This window comes from Ornithodoros turicata, chromosome 1 (genome assembly GCF_037126465.1).
Source record: "Ornithodoros turicata isolate Travis chromosome 1, ASM3712646v1, whole genome shotgun sequence".
NCBI classification, from domain to species: Eukaryota; Metazoa; Arthropoda; class Arachnida; order Ixodida; family Argasidae; genus Ornithodoros; species Ornithodoros turicata.
In genome coordinates, this window is record NC_088201.1 from 235,346,898 (window position 1) to 235,362,826 (window position 15,929).

General features: G+C 42.9%; 1 protein-coding gene across 2 annotated transcripts; it reads right to left on the bottom strand.

Moving 5' to 3' along the window:
- Positions 1 to 1,200: 1,200 nt before the first annotated feature.
- Positions 1,201 to 15,674, bottom strand: LOC135379111 (zinc finger protein 324A-like). 2 transcript variants are annotated; one of them, XM_064612367.1, is made up of 4 exons: positions 15,589 to 15,674; positions 13,084 to 13,191; positions 7,148 to 7,494; positions 1,201 to 2,995 (listed from the first exon to the last, which is right to left on the bottom strand). In XM_064612367.1, the coding sequence occupies exons 2-4, from the start codon at positions 13,128 to 13,130 to the stop codon at positions 2,526 to 2,528; spliced, it is 864 nt and encodes a 287-aa protein (XP_064468437.1). In that variant the 5' UTR covers positions 13,131 to 13,191; positions 15,589 to 15,674; the 3' UTR covers positions 1,201 to 2,525. The 2 variants fall into 2 exon arrangements, 1 of the variants encoding a protein (XP_064468437.1); XR_010418716.1 differs by lacking the exons at positions 1,201 to 2,995; positions 15,589 to 15,674 and having other exon boundaries at positions 7,387 to 7,494; positions 13,026 to 13,113.
- Between the last annotated feature and the right edge of the window lie 255 nt (positions 15,675 to 15,929).

The following is a 15,929-nucleotide window of genomic DNA, read 5'->3' on the forward strand; positions in this document are numbered from 1 at the left end:
CTATCAGCCTACCCCACGTGACTCTTCCTCGCGCGTGTTTTTTTTTTTTTTCTCCTTTTCCTCCTCGTGGACGCGCGCTTTTCAAACCTCCGTCAAAGTGATCACGATCAGGGCCGGCGAAAGAAATTACGGGCCCCGGCTGCTCCACCGTTTCGCCGGCCCTGAGTTAGATGATAACATGCAGCTACTCCCATTTATTTTTATAGTCTTTGACGAAATATTGCATAATTTTTGGGGGTGTAGAAAGGGGGGGTATGGATACCAGTGATGGCCACTAACGACTTCTACAGTAGTTTAACTATAACTACTTCGCGATGGAGTGGTTTAACTAGTAGTTCAACTACTTTTCAGGGGAGGTAGTTGAAACTACTTATTTAACTACTGCAATGATACAGCCGATACCCGATAACAGCCGAAGGCACAATTAGTGCCAGATTTCTCACCGAATTCCATATTTAAAAATAACACCCGATTTTTACCTCCCCCAAATCGGAGAAAGGCATTTAACCCGAAAGAGTCACTCCCTATGTATACAGGGTGTCCCAGAAAATGTGTCATTGAATTATAATAAAAAAACTACGCCACCTAGAATCACGTAGTCAACGGCATTTGTTCTTATTAGGTTTTTGCCACCTACTGATGTGAATGTCGTGTATCGTGTAAGTTTAATTATGTAAATATTTGAGAACCGAATTCGGAAATTTACCAAGTAAAGGTCACTTTTTTACCCCACCAATATGAAGGGCGCGCCGAATTGGATCCCAATCCAATGAAGGTTCCACGATCCTTTTTTTAAAAAGAGATTAACATCTAGGGGAAAAAAACACATCTACTTAAAAGTGCTTTGAAGCAGAATATGATGCCTTTGTTTAATGAAAAACAAATAAAATAATAGTTCAGTTTCAGAAGAAAATATACCCATATAGTTCTTCTTAAACGTAAATTTATTTAACATGTTTTCTGTCGACTACAAGAAATACGTCAATTCTTGAGATTGGACTATTTCCATAAAACTAGGCAACAGTCAAAAGGAATACTGGGTTACTTTTAAACTTCTAATGTAACAGTTCCAGAACAACAGTTCCAGAGCAATATAAACAAACGAGAAAACATCTGTGTGAAAAGTGTTTTGAAGCAGAACATGATACACTGGTTTAGTGAAAAACAAATTAAATAATGATGCAGTTTCAGGAGAAAACATACCCGTACAACTCTTGTTTATTTAGCATGCTGTTCAACAACTACAAGAAAATACGTAAGTTCTCGAGCCAGAATTATTTCAATAAAACTAACCAACTATCAAACACAAAACCATGTTACTTTTAAATTTGTAACGTAACAGTGCCTGTCTGAACTCTTTCAGTCTAGAGCAAAAATGTAAGCAAACAAACAAGAAGACTTTGAAACAAAGAAGAAAAAACCAGAAGAACTTGAAAGACAAACAAACAAACGTGGTTTGTGTACGAGGAAAGATGAAAGTCACACTGAAAAGGTTAGCCACTTGTAGGACTCGAGCCCACATCTTCTGGATTACCGGTAATCCAGAAGATGTGGGTAGGAGTCCTCCAGCTGCCTAACCTTTTCAGTGACTTTCGTCTTTCATCGTTACACCCTGTTTCTCCTGTGATGACTAATTACAGAATATTAAGTATTCAACAAGTAATTTCCCATAACGTCCTACTCATCGCGCGGTCGTATATTACCGGCTGTTTAGAATCAGAAAACGCTTAGTCATAACCATTTGAAGGCAAAACATCAAAGCAGGGCTGGAGCGAAGGGTCTGCTTTTACCATTAACAAAAACTAATTACGGTAAGCGCTCATTTATTTTCCGCATTGTATGCGAGCGGAATCATTTCCCACCTGAAATAAGGAGGATAGCGTTTAAACTCCAAACCAAAAACTTCTTACCATCCTCGTTACCCGCGTAATGAGTTGTTATACGGATCTCTTTTTTGTGTACGTTTAGCTGTCTTACTGCTACTGTCAGTGTCTTCTAACCAGTCTTCAGAAGCCTTCTAGAAGTGTAATGCCAAATTAATGTATGTTAATGCTCGGTGAACTGTCTTTGATGTATTTGTTAATCACTACGGAGAACCCTTTAACAGGGATTTTCTTTCCTACCGGGTTCTCCCCACCCGCATGTAAATATGTACGCATTTTCTAATAGGGTTGACTAATAAATATACTGAAATATAATTTCTTAGGCAAATTGAGGCTTTGTGTGTATTTCTCCCTTCTACGTTGTTCCAGCCTCAGAACATCAGTTCTGTCGTCGTTCTTTTGTGTTTGTTGGTTGTGAAAGATTCGATTTGCCTTTTTAAAGACAGTGGGATTCGGATTCGCGAATCTCGAATCCCTGCCTAGGATTCGAGGATTTGGTTGGCACGTCCCTAGATACAATAGATACACCCCTACATACACCCCTAGGTACACGCAGTCGCGCCACGATTTCGCCTCGGACGGGACGGACAGAAAACCGCGACACCGCTCACGACCCTACGAGTCAGCCTACGCGCCAGGGAACTACTTATTGTGGCCGTTGCAGCTGGTGAGGCGCAGGTGCCTCCGCAGGTTCCGCTTCAGCGTGAACGCGGTGCCGCACAGCTCGCAGACGTGGGGCCTCTCCTTGGTGTGCACCCTCCCGTGGTCCTTCAGGTGGTGCTTCTGCTGGAAGCTGTCCCCGCAGGTGGCGCACTTGTACACCCTCTCCCCCCGGTGCACCATCCGCAGGTGCTTCACCAGGTTGCTCCTCTGCGCAAACCCCTTGCTGCAGACCTGGCAGACGTGCGGCCTCTCCCCCGTGTGGACCCGCTCGTGCTTGCGGACGCAGAAGGCGTCCGCGCTCGCGTAGTCGCAGAACCTGCACCGGTGCTTGTCTCCCCCGCCCGGGCGCTTCTCCCCGCGGTGCTCCTGCAGGAACGTCTCGGAGACGAAGGCTCCGCCGCAGGGGGAGCACGCGAACTGTCCTTCCTCGCCGCCTTCTTCTTGCTTAACTGTAACAATCGGGTAGGATGTAAGATGAGGATAACTAAACCTCTCTACAGGGTTAGTCTGTCTAGGAAACGTTAGACATTTTTATCGCATCGTAAAAAGAGAAGACGGGTTTTATGCAACACCAAGCTTTGCAGACTGGTAGCCATTTGTCTGAAGTTTCGTTGAAATTTTTTTTTTAGCATTATGGTCCTGTAGAAGAAAAATAAAAAATCTAGCAAAATTTCACTCTACGCATTTTCTATGGCCTATCTCACTCAAAAGTCGCCATTTTCTGCTGCGTGCGCTTCATTTTCATTTCACCACACACAGGTGGCACCAGCATGCAGAACATGACTGGAACAAGAGGATTGGTGCATAACGTCAGAATCGGCATGTCGCATCGTTGTAGGCAGCGCTACCTGTGTGAAGTGATGTGAACGTGAAGCAGACACAAGAAAAAATGGCGGTGTTTGTGTGGGATGGGCCATTGAAAATGCATGGGGCGAGATTTTGCTTTATTTTTAATTTTCTTTCCGCATCACCATAGTGCTTACAAAAAATTCGAACGAAACTTCAGATAAATGGCTATCAGTCTGCAAAGTTTGGGATGGGCCAAACCTAGTCCTGTATTTTTACAATGCGATCGAAATGTGTGACGTTTGCTAGAATAACCCTGTATGCAATAAGGGGATACATCGAACCGAGAAAATGGGCCTGATCGTATTGTCCGTCCCGCTGACACGACACACATGCATTTCCCGTTTCTTACCTTCCTGAAGCAGGCCAATAAATTGAGAAATTTTTTCGGCAGGTACATACAGGTATGTAGATGTCACTGCAGCAAAAACAGTAAAAAGGGGGATAAGTCGACTTATCCCCTTATTGCATGCAGAGGCTCAATTGTGCTCTTATGAACCAATACCAAAACACACTGTTAAAACAGATGGTGTCGACAGAATTGCCTGCCGTAGTCGGTCACGACTATCACAGGGATCGTGAGTCGTGGGCCGACTTCAAAAGAGACCGTGCCAACATTTGTCCGAGGAAGACCCGGGAAAAAACACCCAGGGAGCACAGCTGGTGCTGGGATTCGAACCCGGGTCTCTCCTCCCAATCTCGGCGCGAAACAGAAACAGAACTTCAACGTACAGCACGCTTCCGGCTTCCGAACAATACATTTCCGTCTCTGGATTGGCTGAAAAATGGGGGGCGGAGCTAGCTTGGACGTGCATAATGTGTCCGACATAAGTGGTTCCTCCCTATTCGGAATGGTGCTACGTTGTGAAGTTTAAGCCAAAATCCTCAGTTTAAAACCGTAGGGGTGGGAAGATCAGCAAGGTTCGATTAGATGCAGTATGATGGAGGGATCCACGGTAATTGCTGAATGGCACAAGCAGCTTGCTGCGTACTCATTTGATTTTGTTGTTGATTATCCCTGACATGCACAATCCAATGATCGTCCTGTTCAATGTCCGTTGAAGACAATATCCAGGATAAAGAAACATGCCACTCATGTTCTCTAAGGACACTGTATCAAAGTGTTAAAGACTTATTTCCAGCTAGGGTTCCCATGAGGCATGTACAGGGTGAAACTGGTGCATACTTTGAGACATCCACTCCTATTTTCAGCCCAGACAAAACACTCAGCAATCAACCAAGCACTTGTCTATGCAAGGAACGAACCTCGTACGCGCTGCCAAGTGATTCGTCAAGCTGCTCAGCAGCACGGATAAGTTGTTCTTACAGCACTCTTTTGCACTGGCTTCCAATTCGAAAATCTCGGAATGGCTATCTCAATGTACACGCACTTTTCAAAATTGTTTAATATCCACATTTTTTTTCTTCTCAAATTCCAATCTAAACTAATATTGTTTAAAAATGCCTGGCTCTGGAAATCAGAAAGGATGTGTTTAATTTGAAGCAATTTAGCCCACGAACAAAAATTATGTATTAGCTGCTCAGATTTTTATTAAAAATCTGCATCGAATAAAAATCTGCACCCTGTATAATGAAATGCGCATCGCTAGCATTACACATGAAATGATCTTGAATAGGACTCAAGGTTAACCCTTGCAAAGGAGAAACCAAGACACACACATACGTTCAAAAACGAAAATAACTTTCCATAGCACAGCATAAATATGTTGACAATTCCTCAGCATGACAGTACAACATTCATTCTTTGGCCAAAGTAATGGTTGAATATACGCTTTTCAAAATACTGTGGCTTGAATGAAGACAAACAAAAATTAAATACAACTCACGTCATGAACCAAAGGTAAAAAAAAAGTATACTTTTCCAGAGTACTGACATCATACTCTTTGCACTGAGTGATCACTGTCTATTTGGCTATTGACTAGTTACAGGTCGGTTGATTGATTCCTTGTCAGAAATATTTTCCACAATATTGGAGAGGGCCGTCCTGAGAGGGGCGGACGCCCCCAGATGGGTCGAGGGGGCCTGCAAGCTAGTGAGGCGGCGTAATAGAGCGAGAGCCTGCGGAACTTTCGCTGCAGAATAGAACTTTTCTGGATCACTTTTTACCATTTCACTTTTTTTTTCCTCACAGAATTTTTCCGTACAACTTCGAAGTGCAGAAGACTTCCTCAACACAATAACCTACTGCTCATGTGTGTGCAACTAAAGATGAGGAGCGAGTATATAAATTCTAGGCCAATTTTTTTTTCTCTGCGTACTGCGAAATATTTAGACAAATGCTTCTAAGGGTGCGAGAGAGGGCGTCGAGAGTTTTGCGCGGGCATAAAGATGGCGGAGATTCGTAGCAGACGACACGGTTGTCTTCGCCTTATCCAGGGCTACGTATTTACTCAACTCCAAATTATAGTGTGTAGCTGAGCGTATGGCTGTACTTCTCTGAGCACAATGCGAGTTCCGCGTGGGCATAAAGATGGCGGAGGTTCGTAGCAGACGACACGGTTGTCTTCGCCTTATCCAGGGCTACGTATTTACTCAACTCCAAATTATAGTGTGTAGCTGAGCGTATGGCTGTACTTCTCTGAGCACAATGCGAGTTCCGCGTGGGCATAAAGATGGCGGAGATTCGTAGCAGACGACACGGTTGTCTTCGCCTTATCCAGGGCTACGTATTTACTCAACTCCAAATTATAGTGTGTAGCTGAGCGTATGGCTGTACTTCTCTGAGCACAATGCGAGTTCCGCGTGGGCATAAAGATGGCGGAGGTTCGTAGCAGACGACGCGGTTGTCTTCGTAATATCCAGAGGGACCTAGTATTTGGGCACCCTATCGTGCCCCAGGTAGGATTTTGCCTCGAGATGGCTCTGAAGCTGGACGCATTTCTGAGTCCTCAGATCTCAAATCGCCAAACAAAGCATTAATCAACTCACATCAAGACTTTAGCCAACACTTTCAATGCAACATCGTTCTTCAAAAGTCAGAACAACTCGCGGTACTGCAAAGACAGGACAAACACAAGATGGATTTTCTGCATGCGGCATCAGGTAGTACACACGTACATCGCACATGTTTATATGCATATCCTCAGAGTTGCACGAGCACAAGCAACACGTCCAAGTCCCTCCTACGATCAACATAATCAGTGTAGACGACAGTTTAAATGCCTTCAATTGGCATAATCAGTGTAGACGACAGTTTAAATGCGTTCAATCGGCATAATGAGTGCAGACGACAGTTTAAATGCCTTCAATTGCATAATCAGTGTAGACGACAGTTTAAATGCCTCCAATTGCATAATCAGTGAAGACGACAGTTTAAATGTGTTCAATCGGCATAATGAGTGCAGACGACAGTTTAAATGCCTTCAATAGCATAATCAGTGTAGACGACAGTCTAAATCATTTCAATCGGCATAATCAGCGTAGACGACATTTTAAATGCCGTCAACCGGCATAATGAGTGTAGACGACAGTTTAAATGCCTTTAATCGGCACAATCAGTGCAGACGACAGTTTAAATGCCTTCATGCAGCGCCCGTGCAGAAACACGTCGATGCACGTTTCCTTCTGAAACGACGTGTCCTTCGAGGTCTATGTCCATAATGAGCGTAGACGACAGTTTAAACGTCTACATGCAGCGCCCGTGCAGAAACATGTCGACGCACGTTTCCTACTGAAACGATGTGTGTCCTTTGAGACCTACGTCCACGTGAACTGTCCTGGAATGTGTTCCAACCTTTCCTCCCTTCCGCGAGAATCCTTTTTTGAGGGGCGTCTACGTCCACAGCTGCAGGGCCTGCTCCCCCATGTGAACCGTCTTGGAGTGCGCCTTCAACGTTCCCTTCTGCGAGAACCTTTTGAAGCAGATGTGACAGATGTAGGGCTTCTCGCCCGTGTGCGTCCGCTCGTGCGCCCTGAGGCTGGTCGTGTAGTCGGTGGCGTAGTTGCACAGGCGACAGCGGTGCCTCCTTCCCGTGCAGGGGAGCCGCGACCGGCGGTGCAGGGCGAGGGACGACTCGGTGTTGAACGCGGCGCCGCACTGCGAGCACTTGAAGGAGTACGGCCTGTGCACTCTTCTGTCGTCTGCAAGAGGAGAGGCCAAGGTTGCCACTTTATCGGATATATAAAATGGTATCGGACAAGGAATTAAGGGGTGAGCCATGACCACGACCTAGTAGATTATAACGACCATGTCACAGGCACCCCTTCCCAGGACCCCACCCGATCGGAACCGTTTTTTTGTCCGGTTCGGGTTTAGCTCCGCTGAACCGAAATTATCAGCTTAAACCGGTTCAGGTATATCGGTTCAGTTCAGGTTCGGTTCAGGGAGAACACCTCCCCGCACACACACACATACAAAAAAATCGTTCAGCGGTCGGGACATTTACAGGGATTGGAACCGTTACCTTTTTTCGGGCCCGGCTTAACCGGTTCATGGGCAGTAATTTTGCTACGTGAAAGCGAGCTTACACTCACCGTACATGGTTGTAAGAGAAAGGTGTGAGATAACCGCTTCAGGTGAGTCAAAAAAAGGTCGGTCACGAGTACAGTGGTTTCACCTCTGAACCAATTCCCGAACCGGTAACCGTGCCAATTTTTTTTTGTTCAGTTCTGGTTTGGTTCAGGACAACGAATTTTTTTTGTTCAGTTCTGGTTCGGTTCAGGACAACAAATTTTTTTTGTTCAGTTCTGGTTTAGTTCAGGACAACAAATTTTTTGTTCAGCTCTGGTTCGGTTCAGGACCACAATTTTTTTTTGTTCAGTTCTGGTTTGGTGCAGGACAACAATTTTTTTTGTTCAGTTCTGGTTCGGTTCAGGACAAACAAAAAAATTGTTCGGGTTCGTCAGAAAATAAAGTTTTTTTCCGGTTTTCGGTTCGGGTTCAGTTCCGGTTCCGATCTCTGTTTGGAAGCTAGTGGTGGAGCTACTCGTCGGCAGGTTATTGCTTCTTCAATTACTGCGATACTTTGTACTTCAGCTTAGTATTTTTGTACAAGCAGTGTATGTCCCACGGGCGATGCTTCTTTCTAAAGTTGATTATCATCATCATCATTCTACGCGTTTTCATAGGAGCTATTGTGTGTCGTCTGCAACGGTAGTCGTACGTCCGCTTCTGCGCGTTCGAAAGTCAAATTTCTATTGTCCAATCATGATGTAGATCTCGCGGGCGGATGAGTAGTGCTCCTAGCGAATCGTGCGGACGGGATCCTCATACGGGTTGCCAACTACGACATGGTCGTTATCATCTAGTAGGTCATGGCCATGGCACACAATTTTTTGTAAGCTGAGCAAATTGTAGAAACTATGGACTGATCATTTATGTAGGCAGCATGCTCAATATTCGGAGAAGATATCTATATAAATATTGTGAGGAAGATAAAATGGGTGATGAAAATAACATTCTGATACTTTCAAAGTGAGCAATGGCAGGTCATACAGGCTGAACATGTAGATAAGCTCAACACTCAGGGTTGATATAATAGAGACAAAAAAAAAAAAAAACACAATCTCACAAACTGCAACGACAGAAAAAGACTTTTGTAAAAGCGTGTAAACCTTGTACTAGGGCACACAAATGAGACGAGATGCATACAACAGGAATGAACCAGCACCGGGGGCTTTGACACTTTTAAGATGTGTCACTAATCCTCTTGGGGGTTTGGAGCTCTCGAATACATAGAAGCATATATTTTAAACAAGGGACAAGCTAAGATAATGTCAGTTGGGGTGTACAAAAATATATAGAGAAAAATGGAGAGATGATGGACAAGCAATTCTGTGGTTTCAATGGTTCTAATACTGAGTGAAGAATCAGACAAACATTGAGCTCAGTAAAAAGTGCATCAGAAAACCCACAACATGAAGAATTTGTAGTCAACACGTTTGTGAAAAAGAAAGTAATACAGGAGCCCAATACATTTCTCAGAGTTCACAAAAGGATTACAGAGCAGATTATTTGTGGAGGATGTAGGTATCGTCTCCGTGAACCTAATGATCCAGTACATGAAAGATATACTAATAAAGTATGGACACATTATCATTGAAATCATGTCAGCAATGTCGCTCGTGCACACTTTGTGAGCGTGGACATGATAAGTACGTAAGTATGACCAGGGTGTCAAAACTGGAACCAAAACGTAAATTGTGACTGAGCCACTATTTTTCCCAAGACAGGAACTGAACTAAACCACAATTTTTGTTTTTCCAACTGGACCTAATGAAAAGTACTGTTTGGTAAACTGTCCAGTGTTGTTTTTCTTTTTTCGAAAACGCTCGGACACATGGATGATCAGAATGGAATGAAGGGCACCCTAGTCGACTGCCTCATACGCTGCAAATGGCATTCAGAACTGCACCTACGTGAAAATATACTGTGCCTGTAGACATGAACTTGGTGTCTGGGTCATCTTGAGCTTTCAGTCGTGTTTCCAGCTTTGTAGTACAAAACTTATTTTTGATTCTTTGCTACACTGATTCACCCACTGTGCTGTGGCGATCTGGGCAAAATGTAGACACTATACAAACAGAAGATGTGCTCATTATTTTACTAATTACAATTCTTTACTTCTGCTTGCATTGTCATCAACTCATGGTACATATATTAAATAAATTAATGATTGATATCAAAAGGCTGTTGACTTAAATGAGTACTAAAATGCAAAGACAACTTGCTCTCAAATAAAAGTCGGTGGTTCAATTACCGTAATTTCAGACGTATAAGCCGCACCGCAGATAAGCCGCAGAACGCGTTTTTAGGAACGTTTTGAAAATTTTCTGGCAGATAAGCTGCACCACAGATAAGCTGCAGAACGCACTTTTAGGAACGTTTTGGAAATTTTCTGGCAGATAAGCCGCACTCGCAGATAAGCCGCGGGCAATATGAGATGACTGCTTTGTGCGACAAAGGAGACCATAGAGAAGGCCATAAACCTTGTGGTCCAATCTTCAGGGTCGGCATGGTATACAACAAAGAAGGTTAGCTCCAGAGTTCTACCAAGATCGGATTGTGCCCTTGTTGGGCGTTTTTCATGGATTGATGGGTCACTGGTCTTCCAGAAAACGTGAATCACTGTCACCACTTTTCGTTAAAGCTGCTTGGGGGAATGCACCAGGAAGATCAATCTACTCGAATGTGAACCCACCCCTGTCCTGCCAATGCACTGTTCGTGCATCGGCAGGGCAGTGCTGTTCCACAGACACTGTTGTCCCTTTTGTTAAAACCGGCGTATGGGGAAAATACCAGGAAGAAATAGTCATCAGATAAGCCGCACCGGTGAACAAGCTGCAGAGAGTCCGTGCAAAAAAAAACTCGCGCATAAGCCGCGGAATACTGACTTAACGGAATTTTCTATTTATAAATCCCTCGATTTATGAACGATTTTTCCGGGAACCGAGGGCGTTCATAAATCGAGGGTTGACTGTACCAAATTAATGTAGCATCTAACATAATTTGAAACGAACTTGTTTTCGCATTTTAGTGCCCTTTTAATGTGTTCGTAAGAAAACATGCATCCCGCTCTGAACGATCCAGCACAGTAGAACAGAATGTTGGCGCAACTTTTTTGTCTTTTTTTTTTGCAGTGCACTGAACCGTTATGAACTCAACGAAACCGGCTCAAACCATTATTTCGGCGCTCACGAAACAAACCGAAACAGAACTAAGATTCGTGAACCCATACCCGCAAATACTTCAGTTTGACGCCCTGAGTATAACTCATACAATGACGACTAGTCGTACTAATGCTCATAATAATTCATAGAATAACAGACTAACTGCTCCACCATTCATTCAGGTTTAAATCGAATGCAACTTCAACATGCTTAAAACAAATAAGTAAAAGCTTCAAAAGCCTGAAATATAGCGCATCTGACCCCTACAGAGGAATTGCGGCTGTAGCCGACCTCCTTCAGAAAAAGATACAAGAAGGGTTCAAAACATCATACATCACAGAATTGTACGAATGAATTGCAATGCACACTATCTCTAGCGACCCTTATCAGAGCTGCTGGAAACGTGCTTATATGCATACTGAATTACAGCGAACTCTCGTTATTATGACCATGGTCGTTCTCGCAAATTTTGGTCATAATGCGGAATTGTCATATTAACGGGGGTTCAGAGGTTCCAACCTGTGGTGGCCAGTACTTAACTACATGTACTTAAACTACTAGTTAAAGTACCTGATTTTAGTTAAAAAGTAGTTATCAACTAGCTGCGAAAATGTAGTGTGCAACCACTAGTTAAACTACTATTTCGAGTAGTTAACTACAGTAGTTAGGTTACTGCAGGTGCCAACTACTTCCGATTTTGCCACAAGCTTTACGGCACGACTGTGCTTCCGACTTTTACCTCGAGCTACTTGTTTGATGAGAACGGAGGTGCAGAGCAATTGTGCCGTGCATGCGTACTAAATCTTCGCTTTTATCACTGCTTGTGATTCATATTTGGGTGTCCAAGAACACTATAGAATGGGATGGGTGTTGATGGACAACGTTAAGTTGTTAGAGATGTAGTTAAAATACATTGCAGTAGTCAAATAAGTAGTTTTAACTACCTCCACTGAAAAGTAGCTGAACTACTAGTAAAACTACTCCATTGCGAAGTAGTTATAGTTGAACTACTGTAGAAGTAGTTAGTGGCCATCACTGGGTTTCACTGCGTCGTTTCCCAGGTCGTAAAGCCTGTATGTCAGATTATCGGGGGTCATATTAACGAGTGTTCACTGTATTAAAACCAGTACTACAGTATACATGAGCAATGGAAATTAAAAAGTGGCAGAGAGCCGGTGAACATATTCACACCGCAACAATAACTTGAAAGGAGAACTCGCACCAGAAGAACCCTTAGCTCGAAGAAAACATGTTTGACGCACGAGAACGTACTGTAAGTAAATGGGGACAGCTTTTTTCTCACTTTGTGAGGAAAACAGATAAGAGGTAACAGCATATCAAAGGGTGTAGTCTCAGTACTACCTCAAGGTCCTTCTAGTTAAAAATAAATAAAAGTAAAACATGCTACATTTTTTTGTAAACCCAGAAAAGATGGCCCCTTTACAGAATTTTTATGGGAAATGCTACGAGCACACTTTGGGTTGCAGCTCATTTCCGTGTAAAAATCTACCAATGAATATTTCAACAGTTTCAGGATTTTCTAAAACGTCATAATGACTTTCGATGGGCATTTTTCTAATGTACTGGCGTCTGCTCGAAAATCTCACAATTAAAATGTTAATTAAATTTATTAATTAACTAAAGAGTTGATTTTAGGTTAATTAGTCATTTTGTAGACACATTTTCTGATAGTTTGTATGCCGAGTATGGTTGGAGACTGTATAAGAGCGCTTTCCCTTACTGACTAACCCTGTAACTAACTGACTAATTGTTGTACTAATTTTTTTTTTTCATTTTTCGATGAAGAACATTCTGAACCTTATACTCTTCTAGAGGACATCCGCTCCGCCACATAACTCAACATCGAAAATGGCGTCTATGCTGCTCTCTTAGCCTTTTATTAAAAATTTTTAAAGGATAAAAAAATGCTCCCTGTGCGTGCAAACATTTTAGCACGGTGCAAACAGGCTGTCGAAAATACAGTGCATACTGAAAGCAAAAACCTCAGATAGGGCGCCGACGATATTTCCCCAACTCTTCATCCGCAGCATTTACAGTCACCTCCTCATATTTCTGTAGATCAGTTGCAGTCGCAGTTCCCTCTTCATCAATTTGGGAAAGGGGACCTGGTGGTTCTTCTTGAGGAACTCTGGAGAGACATGAGATACACTGAAAAAAAAAAAAAAAAAAGAACACTTGAACCTAAGGTGTTTTACTCCATTCTCTCTCACCTATGGAGAACAAAGGGAGAGAGAGAAAAAAAAAGAACCCATCTGGTCCAATCAGAAAGCTCCTTTCCAGTATCCCATCAAGAGGTATGTATACAAAACAAAGTACCATTAATACCCTTATTGATAGAGAGACCCTAATTTTTGTGAATTTGATGAATTCAAAAAAATTTGCAAATTTTAGGAGCAAATTTTGGGAACAACTTCAAGCAAGAATTGACAATGTCACAGAACAATGATACAATTGCAAACTTTATTTACGGGCAAGCGTTTGAACCGACTTATCCCACAAGCACATGTAATCACATTTAATTAAAAACAGTATTAATTTTAAAACAGCAATCAAGCCACCAATTTTGAGTATCTAGATTTTGGGAAATTTAATTGCAACGAATGTTGAAATCAAGAAAGGCAGAGGGGGTTCTAAAACCTGCTCCGCTGACTTCCCTCTCCAGTATGTGTCGTGGCCAGCGGAAATGAAACATCAAAGGTTATTCTGATAAGTAGACGCGAGCGCAGACAATATCGACTGTACCCGCACACGTAAGATCCGCGACCGCAAGCGCAGTTGCACAGGTTGACATAGGTGCATCCGTATCAGCGGCTGTGTCTATAACGACTGTACCCACGCATCCATGTATCTCTAGGAAACAATCCCCATGGCAAAAATGTTGCCACAAACACTTTCGCTTTTCAGCATGACAGCTACCTCAGAAACTTTGTCATCAGCAACTGCCCGACTAAAATGCACTGAAAGGCACAGCAATGCAACGGATGACACATATCGACGCTGGCACACACAGCAACACTTCAAACAACGAGAAATGGTTGAGGCAGACCGCAATTAGGGATGAACGAACACGTGAGCCTCAGACGCCCAGAAATTAACAAATTCACACAACTCGGGGGAAAGCATATTGGCGGATAAAATGCAGGCACCTCCACGCACTGCACAGGCGCACCGTTTCATCCACGCGGATTTCAAAACTTTATATTTCCATCCTTGAGTTTTTGCTGATGAGGATAGGCGTCGAAACGTCCTATTGTTTTTTGTTCTGTCCCTCTGTTATGTAAGCCAGTATAAAAATCAATACACTGAATATTTCCATCCGCAAACTGAGGTGCCGCGCGGATCTGCGGATGCGGTATAGCCATACCTGCACGCACAGAGATTTGTTTGTTTGTAAGGAAAAAAAAATAAACACAGATATTTCTTAGTTGTGCACACAAATGGTTTCTCATGTAAAACACTTTTACGTTGGACCTCTATCATTGGCAGACGATGAGGTCCATGCAGACGACGAGCATGGATCCGCAGATGGAGTATAACCATACCTGCACACACAGAGATTTGTTTGCTTGTTTGTAAAAAAAATTAAGAAAATAAACGCGGAGATTTCTTAGTTGTGCACACAAATGGTTTCTCATGTAAAACACTTTTACGTTGGACCTCATCAATGGCAGACGACGAGGTCCATGCAGACGACGAGGTTTGATGCCATGTTCTGAAGAACGATACACATTATGTTTGGGTTGTACATGTTTCTCATTGTTTCTAGAACACAATGCATTGCACCAGACTTGGAGTTTGTATCTCATGCCTGTGCATTTTTTGAAAACACATTAAGTTTCTTTATCGTACACATTTTGGTTGTTATATTTGTAACATGAGCTGTGACATATAATTCCATTGGTGTCAATTAGCTTACGAAGTTAAGTGACATATGAATACCGATATATATATATTAAATCGTCAAAAAGCATTTTAAATAATGGCAGGAGGGGTACATGTGTTTGAACTCCCAAATGAAACTTGTTTCTTTCACACACATCAGTTATTGTTGTGCGGCATTGTATGGGAGTATGAGGTTGTCACAAAGGCAGTGACACACTGCACAGTAGTCCAAAACGATTTTCAAACCCTCTGTCATTTCGGGTTATCATTCTCTTCCAGACTAAGGTTTCAGTGTACCCTTGTCGCTTAAGTGGGATCTTTGTGGTACTTCCCAGTGGTGAATACAATTCACATCCCCACGGGAAGTAAACAGAATCTAAATTAATAATTCTTGATAGGCAGTGTCGGGTTCACAACTGTTTCAGAACTGTTGTTTCTCTAGATCTGATCGCTCTAGTTTTGTGACACTGGTGACAGATGAATAATTACGTAAATAATTTTTGCGACAGAATAGAAGCAACGCAAAATAGTAAGCAAGAATAACGGAGACTTCTCGTTCATGTTCGAGCCAGTGATGAATGCAAGAGCGACGGCAAACAGACAGAATTCGAAACAAAAAAAGTGATAACGCTCGGACCGAAAAGCAAAAAAAGCGACTGAAACCTGGGGATGAACGTCGTCTGTGCCAATACAGGTTTGCACAAAAACTTTTACCGCCGCTTTTTCCAACCCATTCTGCCAAATTTCTCGGAAGAGAGGAACCACTACATGGACGACGCCATTGCAGCACGGAAGGAAGTACAAGTACCAGAAGTACACTGTAACGGAAATCTGACGCTTTAAGCATCGAAGTCGCATTAAACCGCTTCCAAGGATGCTTGCGATAAACTTTTGATATCTCCAACCTTGAAAAACACCGAAGTATGACCTGTTACACTAAACAGAGCTCCAAATGAACGTTTCAAAAGTAAATCCGTGGCGCCATCTTTGAGCGATATCGCCAA

Bases quoted from the DNA above. Each gene is read 5' to 3' on its own strand.
- LOC135379111 (XM_064612367.1), bottom strand. From the start codon at position 13,130: ATGAAGAGGGAACTGCGACTGCAACTGATCTACAGAAATATGAGGAG. The intron at 7,495-13,083 runs GTGACTGTAAAT...CTCCTCTTGCAG, and splicing joins ATCTACAGAAATATGAGGAG to ACGACAGAAGAGTGCACAGG. The intron at 2,996-7,147 runs GTTGGAACACAT...CGATTGTTACAG, and splicing joins TCTCGCGGAAGGGAGGAAAG to TTAAGCAAGAAGAAGGCGGC.